Source organism: Gymnoscopelus microlampas, assembly GCF_963454915.1.
Source record: "Gymnoscopelus microlampas genome assembly, chromosome: 11".
Classification (NCBI taxonomy): Eukaryota; Metazoa; Chordata; class Actinopteri; order Myctophiformes; family Myctophidae; genus Gymnoscopelus; species Gymnoscopelus microlampas.
The window spans coordinates 20,303,753-20,315,468 of NC_139948.1; the positions used below are offsets into that span (position 1 = coordinate 20,303,753).

The window sequence follows — 11,716 nt, forward strand, 5'->3', positions numbered from 1 at the left end:
GGAGAGCCCCAGCTGTCTCTTGTCTCTGACAGCAGAGAGGCAGGGAGGTGGGTCGGCATGTCACACACACATAGGGATTCCGTCTCATTGCAGTGTCTGTTTATGATGTTGAGTCGTTGCCAAGTCCAGCCCCACAAAGCCCCAGCCCCATACGGCCCCAGCCCTGATGAAGTTTACAGTTACACTGTTAGGACTAGCATGGAAAGAATTTGGTCTCACTCTTATGTCCATCCATCCCCTTCATTCATGCTTTCGTTGTGCAGTTCGTTCCTCTTTCTGATCTGTGTCTCATTTTATGATTTCTGGATTTGTAGAACCCACATTTATGGGAGTCTTACCCCAAACTGAAACTCTATTTGATAGGATTTTTTGAAATCCAATCAAATTGGCATTAGGCCTACATTTTTTTTTTAATGTTTTATTTAGCCAAGTTGGTGTCAGTCACAAAAAAAACAAGCCATTTTGGTGAAAAACAAAGTGGAAGTAGGCTACTGTCACCTAGACACATTGTTACTCTCACAACCGTGAGAAATATGACTAAGTAACGTTCTCATACACGGTTTCACAACATCTTCTTGCAACATACTTTAGCTTTTAGTCTTGCTTTATTTAACACTACTGTATCTGAGATATAGGAAATGGGACAGAGAGAGGGGAAAACATAGCACTCCAGCTGGAATCGAACCCTGGGACGTGGCAATCACATGCTCAAAGAACTGTCCGGTCATGCACTGGCGTTTGTTTGTAATTTTGTTACAATTTCAAACTTTATCCACCATTGCTGACATTTCCTAAACCTTCTCAGCAGCTACTGTAATGCCTTGAGAAACTCTGGATGTCCCAAAGACCGTTGGGATCAATTGGATAGATTTTTCTTTTTGGATAGGGAGTGAATAAATCAAGAATTGCACCCGCTCTTTCAAAAGCTACTGCTCTTTCACACAGAAAAAGTACTTTCAGGTACTGAAAGTGCTGACATTTTATTTTAAGTTTAACTTTTGCCAGTGCTTTTTTTAAGAGCTTCCTTTCTTAAACCTTCAATTAAAAAGCCAAGCAAACTTAAGAAAAAGCAAACGAACACACTACAGTCATGTAATTATTACCTGACAGTAGTGTAATGTAAATTATTCCACTGTAGACTGAAATGATAGTGAGTCACAAATGCAACAACATAATGACTGGCTGCTATGCGTATACAGTAATCAGACATGTCTTTGGCACACATGTTTAACCATCTGTTGGAAGATATGTCAGTTGTCAAAGGGCTGCTAAGGCTGTAATTGGACTTGGAAAGAACGGTGAGCCGTGGTGGTCTGTGACAACCAGATAATACAGTGTTCAACCACAACTTCCTATATCACTGTATACAACTTCCCCAGTGGTGTAAAGTAACTAAGTACACTTACTCAAGTACTGTACTTACTGTATGTACAATTTTGAAGTACTTTTACCTTACTGAAGTAAATATTGTACTTTTACTCCACTACAATAATTTGAAAACTTTAGTTGCTAGTTACTTTGCAGATATAAATGATTACATTTACACTTTTTACTTTTGGTATTTTAAGTACATTTTGATACCAATACTTCTGTACTTTTATTCAAGTAAATTTAGAATTCCGGACTTGTAATTGTAACAGAGTACTTCTACATTGCAGTATTGATACTTTCACTTAAGTAAAACATTAGAGTACTTTTTCCACCACTGCAACTCCCATATCCCCATCATGCCTATAATGTACAGTCCTGGATTGGAAGAGTGGGTTCTGCTGTGCTCAGCCTTTTCTCTTCTGTGCACTAGCCATCCACTTTGGGGCCGTAGAGGAAAATGTGACTCATTTAAACAACAGCCTCCCCCCATCATTTTTCAAACAGTTTTAGCGTCTCCTACGCCAAAAAAAGTCAGTGCAGGGAAATCTGGGAACGGCATCCAACACTGGGATAAGAACCGGTAGGAATCTGTGAGCAGTCCTACGATGGAAGAGAGTAATTGGAAACACATGTTGTATTATTTGAATGTATATGGGCCCAGGGTTAAGTCAATGAGATGGTTTAGCAAATGAAGGCTTGAAGCTACCTCTGGTTCCAAATCTCCCATTATAGAATTTAAATCACACTTTTCAGTGCTCACAGTTATATCATCATCATCTAGTTGTATTACTAATGAGTGTCAAATGCAACTGTTGAAACGACAGCACAGATTGTAATGGAAGCGAGATTATGGTTTAACAAGATGCAAGATGTACTGAACACGGAGGCTACCATATCATTACATCAGAGTATTGTATGACAATTCTCTCTCTCTCTCTCTCTCTCTCTCTCTCTCTCTCTCTCTCTCTCTCTCTCTCTCTCTCTGCATACAGGGAATGACTGTTAAGAACATGTCCTTCAAGGTCGGACAGACCTTGACCCTCACTGGTGTCCCTAAACCTGATGCCACCAAGTAAGTGCCCCTGAATCATACAGACCTCCTCTGACATCTCTTAACTTACTCTACATTCCTTCTATAACTTCTATTAATATACCATACGGTACATTCCTTCTATACAGCAAGTTCTCTTGTGCAATCATAAGATATTATGAAGTGTATATTTAAGGGTATTTTCTTCTTTGTATAAATTATCTGTATCTTTCCTAATCTATCTCCCTTATTGTGGATAATAACCACTAAGATTTTCTATCAAGTGCGTTACTTGGACGTTTTTGTATAATATTAAACATATATTTCTTTAATGTACATTTGATATTATTTTTGACATAGTATTTCATTCACATGAAGGATTAGAGAAAGATTTGTACGTTACAAACCTCTGAAGAACGTGCCTGATTTACCTATTTGTGCCTGTGCCATAGTTTTGCGTTGAACATCGGCCCCAATGACAAGGACATCGTGCTGCACATGAATCCTCGATTCAGCGCCCACGGAGACGAGAACGCTGTGGTGTGCAACTCCTACCAGGAGGGCAACTGGTGTGAGGAGCATCGTGAGGGAGGCTTTCCCTTCAAGCAGGGAGAGGAGTTTACGGTGTGTGTGTGTGTGTGTGTGTGTGTGTGTGTGCGTGTGCGTGTGCATGCGTGTGTCCATCAGCCTCAGTGCTTCCATGCATGGTGGTGTGAAATCTTCACCCATTACCAGCAGCGGGTCAGGGGCGAGAGGGGCCGTCTAGGAACCGCATGGTTCCGAGTTCGATCCCCAGCTCCTCCTGGCTTTGAGTCAATATGTGCTTGAGCAAGACACTGGACCACAACCTGCTCCTGAGGAGGTTGGTCCCTTGCATGGTTTCCTCTGCTGGTGTGTAAATGGGTGAATGTAGAAATGCAGACCATTTACAATTGCTGCTCTCTCTATGAGTGACCTCTGATGGAGTCCTTCTGTCATTACACTTCAACATATTCAACTCATGGGCCATGGGTTGACATTTTGTCAGAACGGTACATAGTAATGATTAAAGATTCCAAAAACATTATTGTTCATCAAATAGTGATAGAAAATGTTCTTGGGTGAGGGGCTTCCTAAGCAACAAATTAGAACTTCATAAAACATAAATACAACAAGTGTGTAGTTACTTTATATATACGTAAATATTCATGATAGTCAAGTAGTCTATCACGCACGCACGCACACGCACACACACACACACACACACACACACACACACACACACACACACACACACACACACACACACACACAGAGAGAGATCAAATAGAACACAGAGAATGTGTATTCTATTTGATCTGGTTTAAAATGGATATAGCCGTGGGAATGAAAGAGTCTTTTGTGCATTTTGTTTTGGCCAGAGGAACCTTGAAATGGCAGCCAAATGGGAGTAACTAAAAGGAGTGGTGAAGGGGGTGTGAAGGGTCCTTGATAATGGAATCTGCCTTTCGTTTTACTGCACGGTTGTAGAGCTCTCTTATGATCTCTCTCTCTCTCTCTCTCTCTCTCTCTCTCCTTCCTATTAGATGACTATTACATTCACTCCAGAGGAGTTCCTAGTGGCTTTGAGTGACGGTTCTGAGATCCACTTCCCCAACCGCATTGGCGCTGACAAGTACCAGCATATCTTCTTTGAAGGGGACGTCCGTATCACAAGCATTTCAATAAAGTAGAATGTATCTTAATGCTCCTGATGCAGCCAGTCCAAAGGACATACCACCCCGCCACCACCACCACCACCCAAACTCCACAAATGCATTTATTAGGCTAAAGTGTTTTTGTTTTCTTGTTTCTCGTGGACTTGCATCTAACTGCAGTGCCTTACATGCATTTTGCATAAGAAATACATGTTAATATTACACTCAGACAGAGACAAAAGGCTCATTTATACTTTCACACTTTCTTCAGCTGAAAATAGGATTTCTTTGGCATACAACAAAGTATAAATTAGCCTTCAAAGTGGCGGCGTCAACGAGTTGCAGATGCAATAGAGCCATGGATAGAAAAAACTGACGCGCACATGCAAACACCACACACAGTGTTATTTCATTGCATGCCTGTCACACAACTCGTTGAGAGAGCTATACTAACAAAAGTGTGTGAACCCACAAAAGCTTGCACTAGCAAGAGTTTTATTTGACAGTATTATTTGCTTTATAGTTGGGTTAAGATTTAAGTGGATAACCACTGCATAAAATGTACTCATGTGTTCTGTACGGTGCCTTGACGTTCTGTGTCAATTCTACTTTTCACTCCCTCCTATACGACAGACATTCCAGAATTGTAATGCCTTTAACCTATGGTCAAAACTACATGCATTAAAACATGTTTTATGATCAAATACCACCTTTGGTGAATCACTTTGGTTAAGTTTGATATCCATTTTCCTTGATTTAAGTATTGTGTTGTTAGTGAATCACTAACAACACAGTCTGTAGTGCAAGAGCTAATTATTGAAATTATCATTGCCTTTGTTTGACACTGATTTTATTTCTTCATTTGAGCCTAATAGAATGTTCCCATTGCTTTGACGTGATGTCGTGAAGCATTTTCTGCACATAGCACCTAATCTATTCCCCTCTTCGCGCTCAATCAGCGAACTATCATTATGATCATTATGTTAATTACAGGATAATCTGAGTAATAGTTTAATCAGTGCTGCATTTCCTCTCATTTTACGCTTGTTAGGTCGCACGATAGATGGAATAGCCTCCTCTCACAATTAGCAATTAACTTGGTGAGACAGGGGATTTCATCAATAGATTTGACTGGACATGTGCAGAGGATTTCCTTAAACAGCATTTCATGCTTAATTTCCCTTTCTGTTTTTATTTTAGGCATTGTGGTCATTGATAGGAGTGATAGTAGGATTTCATCTACTCAGCATTTTACATATTTACAAATTAGCTAAAACTGAGACATTGTTGGAAATTATGTTAATGTTCTTTTGTAAATTGTTTTATTAAAGTAAAAATTAACATGTCATTGAAATAAGTTAATAGTTAATAGTTTTAATGTCTGAAAATAATTATGTATGAATCCAACATAGGCCAACTATTAGCAAATATAAATTGTAAGTAAGACTACCCAAATATACCCCCAACCCAGTGAGACCGTGTTGGTGTGAAGGACATAGCAATTTAGGCAACAGATAAGTTAAACAATATAGACCCAGTCTAGTAAAAGTGTACATACTTCATATAATTACAAATATGAATGATAATGATTCATACATAAGCCCTAATAAAAAGCCTGTCAACAGAACCTACTGTTGCAAGTTCACACTTTTGAGTGTTACTTGCATAGTCTAATGTAAACCACACTTAACACCCACATATGTCTGAGAAACGTTTACATTTCCTTCTTGCTGCTGCGTGTTTTTAAAAGTGTTGCATAGCTAGTGCTGACAACTTAATTTGCTATTTCCGTGCATTTTATACTCTGGTTTTTACAAGAAACATGGAGACTGCCATGCTCAACTAAAACTTTTACTCGAGTAACATTTTGACTGAGCTACTTTTACTTATAGTGGAGTAATTTGAAAATTAGTATCTGTACTTTTACTCAAGTACTGGGGTTGAGTACTTCGTCCACCACTGGATATATGAGATCAATTGAAGTCTAGGGTAATAAATAAAAACAAATGTGCATCACTTTTACAGCAATCCCAAGACTAACCACTAGATGTCACCCCTGCCTTTGTAATGCCACTCTAGCTTTCTTTCTTTCCAGATACAAGAGAGGGAAACAAGAATGTAAAACCCACACTGCCTGCATGGTTTGGGCTACAGTTTATTCTACAGTGGTGGAAAAAGTACTCAAATGTTTTACTTAAAATAAAAGTGCGGTGTGACCATATTATAACTCTATGGGTGTGACCGTGCCCTTACAAGTAAAAGTCCGGAATTCAAAATGTACTTGAGTAAAAGTACAAAAGTAATGGTATCAAAATGTAGGCTACTTAAAGTACCAAAAGTAGAAAGTACTCACAAGTTTTCAAATGTATACACATCTTTTTAATATAGCAAGCTCACAATGTGTCGCATTGTGACGCATTATGAGCTTGCAGATCAGCTATTTTCAAATGGCCGAAATGTTGGCTGAGGTGGTTAATGTATGTTTTGTAACTTGTAACTAAAGTTTTCAATTATTGTAGTGGAGTAAAAGTACAATATTTTACCTAAAAATTGTACTTAAGCACAGTACTTGAGTAAATGTACTCACTCTCCACCACCGGTCATACAGTGCAGACGCTTCCAGTGGCCAAAAGAGCCATTGTTCAGGAAACTAGCACCCTGGGGTTTAGTAGCTGACAGCCAATGCCATTACAATCAGCAAGGCCCTGTGGACTCATAAGGTAGAAACCCAGTATTGATTTTACTAACTTCAGTCCATTTAAGTGATGAAGGGGAGGAGGCAGCTTAAAGCAGGTATTAAGCCATGAGAGAGTTCAGCGGTGTTGGGTGCAAATAATTGGGAAGGCAAGACTAACATTTTGTACACAAAGCATGCTCTGGGAACTCTCTGTAATCTAGCAACACACACACGCGCGCGCGCCCATGCCCCATGCATAGGGACACCTTTTGGACATGAAACCAGATGATTGAGGTCGGCATGACAAATTGGTGACACAATTGGAATTGGTATCCCATAGTATCATGACGTTAGGGTGGGGTTAGGGAACAGGGACACAGTCTCGTCTGTTTTCCCCAAGGGGGCAACACACCTGTATGTTTACTGATTTAAAATGACTTTAAAGGCCTTTCTATTTCTAGAGATGCACCCCCAAGCTGGAAAAAATGGTAGCCTAAAGGAAAGAGATGACATGTTTGCATTTAGTGTAAGTGCCTGGCTCTGTGTGTGTGTGTGTGTGTGTGTGTGTGTGTGTGTGTGTGTGTGTGTGTGTGTGTGTGTGTGTGTGTTTGTTTTGACCTTTTTTAAGTCGGTTCATGTCACAGACAGTACTGCATTTTGATGGATGACTTCCGCCTGAGTCATGTTTTTGAAAACATGTGGTCCCTCATAATGACTAGGACAAATCATTTTGTAATGAGAGCAGTGACCACCTGACCTCGGCACTAATGTCCCTTGTTCAAACTTAAACCCTGCCCATATATGTTTATGCTTCAGTGCACAGACACTACTACTGCAGTCATACATTATTTATGTGGAATTACTTTTATGTTCCTGTACAGTATGTATGTGTATGTATGTAGTGTTTAGCTCCAAGGGGCATTGGATGCACATCAACTTAATGTGTGCCTCCTCTGCCTCCATGCTATGCATGGCAGGTGTGTCCTTCCTGAGCCAAGCCTATATCTGACCGCATGCCTCTCTGACTCTCTGGGGAAAAGAACCTTTAGGAAAAGTAGAGCCCGCTGGTGGAGATGAGGTTAATGTGGTTACCATTAAATTGATAAGTTGTTATATTATCAAACATAAATATCAACTGCCAATCAAATGTATTTTAAGTCTGACCAGAACCAGGGATATAAGTATAACATATCCCCACTGGTGATTACATTTAATGACTAGAGGGGGGATATCAAATGCATGGATTTCCCCCCCACCCCTCCCAGCAAATTGAACCCTGGCCCACATGGACATGAGAGAAGGAATGACTCTAACAGATGTACAGTACATGTAATTATTTAATGGCATGGGTCTTAGAAGTAGTATGACTGGTGAGGTGAAAGTGCTTGTACTCTTCTCACATGCTGTTGCGACAAGGAACGAATATAGTTATATATTCCAACACCTCTGGGCAGGAACATGTTGGGTGAGGGTATCCGCATACAGTACAAGAAAGTCAAAAACAATTCCTAACTTCTGTAGTGAGAAAATACTGTAGGATCAGAGAACAATATTTTGCAAACAGAATCTGGATTATCCGAGTGTTTTCTAACAATGCCCTTAATATTCCTGCTAAGAAGAGAATATGTATAGCCGCATAAACAGAGCTGTGCCCTCCGTCCTTGTGTATCTATCAGAAGGTGTTGATCTGTTTATTGTAATATGTATTCATGGTGTAAGTCTTGTAGGTGACTTATACATGCCAATATTTTTCTTATTAGAAATATATGCATTTCCTTTTTGGTTGTACAGGAGGCCTCTTGACCACAATATGGACTAGTTGATGGCAAACTGCATCTCACCAGCCTCACTCCCTTTGGCTACATTGGCTAATGGGCTAATGCCTACTTAAAGCAAACATGGAAACCAAGGCTATAATGAAGAAGGTACAGTCAGCCTACGGGTCGGGCAGACACCATTGACGCGAGTGGGAGCCAAAACTGGAACCGTAAGTTTAGTGAAATACATTGGAGTCTATGGCAGTCAGCTGGACCAGCTTGTTAACAAACACAATTTCTGAACGATTGCATCCTTTGTCAGTTAATCGGTTCAGGAATATGAAAGAAGTCATATCACAGGTTGTTTTCCAATCAATTGTTTTTCAACATGCACACTATATAACTTTATTGAGGCATCTAAAAAGCAGCATGTATCGTTTCTGGCTTGGCAGTATCTGGTTGAGAGAGATTTGGTTGTCAGGCGGTCAATGATGGACAGTCTCGCGATACATTGGCACGTTCAAAACATACTTTTAGCTCTTTAGATCTATATCATAGTGTACACATCGAAAAGCAACACAGCAGGAATCAATGTGTGATATGTCTTCTTAATTTTCCTGGGCAGAGTATTTCACAAAGGTAGCAGATTTTCAGACATAGTGTTTGTTCTAAGCTGGTCCACCTGGCTCTCATAGACTCCAAAGTATTCCACGGCTGCAGTTACCTTCTTTTTATATACCTAGATGGAAACCAGGAAATAGTGTTGTTGATGGTCTGAGGAGTGAAATGTCCACACTCACATGTTTTCACTTTGTAAAACAGTGATCTCTTTTTGACATCCAAAGAGTTTCAATATATTTTGTTACTGTGCAGGCTTTTTTTTTTTACTTCCTGATTGCACTGACATAAAATATATGGGCAGGGTTTTAATTTGAACAAGGGACATTAGTACTTAGGTGCTCACTGCTCTCCATACAATAATAATAATAATAATAATAAACTTTATTTGTATAGCACCTTTCATGACATGAAATGCAGCGCAAAGTGCTTTACAGAGCAAGAATACAGTTACAGTTACAACCAATTTAACAAAGCAAACAAAAAAATAAAATAAAATAAAAGCAAAAGCATAAAACATTAAAATAGGCAATACAGTGAGGACTTAAAAATCAACCAAAGAGTCAGCTAAAAGCAAGAGTGAAGAAATAGGTCTTGAGCTGTGCTTTAAAGCTATCGACAGAGGCTGCCTGTTTTAGGTGTAATGGGAGTTTATTCCACATACAAGAGCCTTTGTCCTAGTCATTATGAGGGACCATCAAAACCAGGACCCAGGCGAAGTCATCCATCAAAAAGCAATGCTGAGTCATGAACTTAAACATAATCTCTAACTCCTGGCCTTCTGGCCTGGTGGAGATGACTAGAAATAAGTGTCATAGACAATTCTGTGACAAAATATATGTCCACAGATTCAATTCAAAAACACAAAACCTTACATAGAAAACCCATAGAAATACAATTAAGGATGGCAATCTAGCATGTGTCCAGGAGATGACAAGGTACACAGCAAGCGCGTGAGCCCTGTGAGGTGCACCTAATACTTGACAGTGAAAGTATGAGGCTGCGTAAACGAGACTATGTAAATGTAATGAGATGTACATGCTCACAGTACAGTAACGTATTATTGAGACCATCATAGGCTCCATGGTTAGCAACTGGATCCACATTCTCTGTGTGTGTTGAAAATGTCTATACAGGAGTTTCTCAGCTATTTCCCCTTTTTGGCCTGATTGAGATGTTGGGACATTCTGGTAGCTAGTTTCCCCCAGATTCATTAAGTCCTAAGTAACTTGTCTTTAACCCATTAAGACTTGAGGCTGATTCTACAAAATGTCTTCTAAATCCTAACAGTTTTTGAAAAAACCTATGTTGCTAAATCAGTGGTTTTCAAGTCAAGAAGTATATGTATTTGGCCACGGACCCCCATCTCAAAATATTTTGTTCCAGGGACCCCCAGAAGAAAAGATTTGAATTACAAATATTCGCTTAAAAATATATATATTCAAAGATTTGCAAAAATGTTTTCGAAAATAGCAGATCTACAAGCTCGTAGCACGGCACTCGGTGCTGCTATTTTTGAATAGCCCAAAGACATCAAAAAATTACACACAGATACGTTCCCGGTTTGAATGGATTAAAGAACTGCCACACGGTGGCACCCATACAGGGGCGGCCTTAATGATCTGGGGGCCCGTTTCAAGAGCTCATATGGGGGCCCCATATGCACCCCCCCAAAAAAATAAAAAATAAAAAAAAAACTTTTTTTTTTTTTTTTTTTTTTAATTAAAAAAAAAATTGTGGACTGAAGTTGGTTTGCTTCCACAATCCATAATGATGCATTTTTGAACTAAATTAATTAGGCTATCTGCACTTCCACCATGGACAGACAGCTAAAACAACTCACTCACATGATTCACTTGAGCTGAGCCCTGATTCAATCAGATCTACATCATCTTCTTGTATGAAATTCTTGGACGTCGGCCAGCCACAGGCGGGCCCCGGACTGGGATGCGGGTAAAAAAATATATTTAAAAAAAAAAAAAAAAAAAAAAAACATTTTTTTTTTTTTTTTTTTTTTTGGGGGGGCCCCCTGAGGTTGGGGGCCCGTTTCAATTGAAACGGGTGAAACATAGGAAAGGCCGCCACTGCACCCATACCAGAAACACGTGAAATGATGCATCTGTCTGTTTCCAAAACCGCTTAAACCCTACTACAGTATGCTGTTGCATGTCAAATAGCGAAAATAGCCGATCTGCTAGCTCACAACGCGTCAATTGTGACCCATATGTCAGATATGATAGAAACATTGATCAATGTACATTATACAACAGGTAGTTCCGACCAAGCAATCTGATTGGTTGAAATAGCTTTCTAGCCGTGCTTCAAACCAGCATCATAGCACGGGCCTAATCACATTAATAAATCACTCCGCAGTGCAGTCCAGTCCGCACCTGATTAGACCATTATATGGCACAGCTGTGCTGTGAAGTCACTCTGTCCCACGGTAGGAAAACAAACAGACAGTAGCCTGACCCACCGCCGCCACCGGAGAACAAACAGCTATGCAAAATGGACTATGTTGTTAATTTGGTGGATTTACGGTTGATCAATGGTTAGAAGGTTATAAATATCCTCCTGTGTAAAGTAA

The 11,716-nt window shown here is 39.8% G+C and overlaps 1 protein-coding gene across 2 annotated transcripts in view; it reads left to right on the forward strand.

Annotated features, from left to right (window-relative positions):
- lgals2a (lectin, galactoside-binding, soluble, 2a) overlaps window positions 1–4,784 on the forward strand; it is a 170,250-nt gene extending 165,466 nt beyond the window's left edge. For both annotated transcript variants that reach the window (XM_084071812.1, XM_084071811.1), the window contains 3 exons: window positions 2,364–2,443; window positions 2,854–3,025; window positions 3,967–4,784. In XM_084071812.1, the coding sequence (XP_083927938.1) occupies window positions 2,364–2,443; window positions 2,854–3,025; window positions 3,967–4,113 (399 nt within the window). In that variant the 3' untranslated portion in view covers window positions 4,114–4,784. The remainder of the gene's footprint in view (window positions 1–2,363; window positions 2,444–2,853; window positions 3,026–3,966) is intronic.
- Window positions 4,785–11,716: the final 6,932 nt, after the last annotated feature.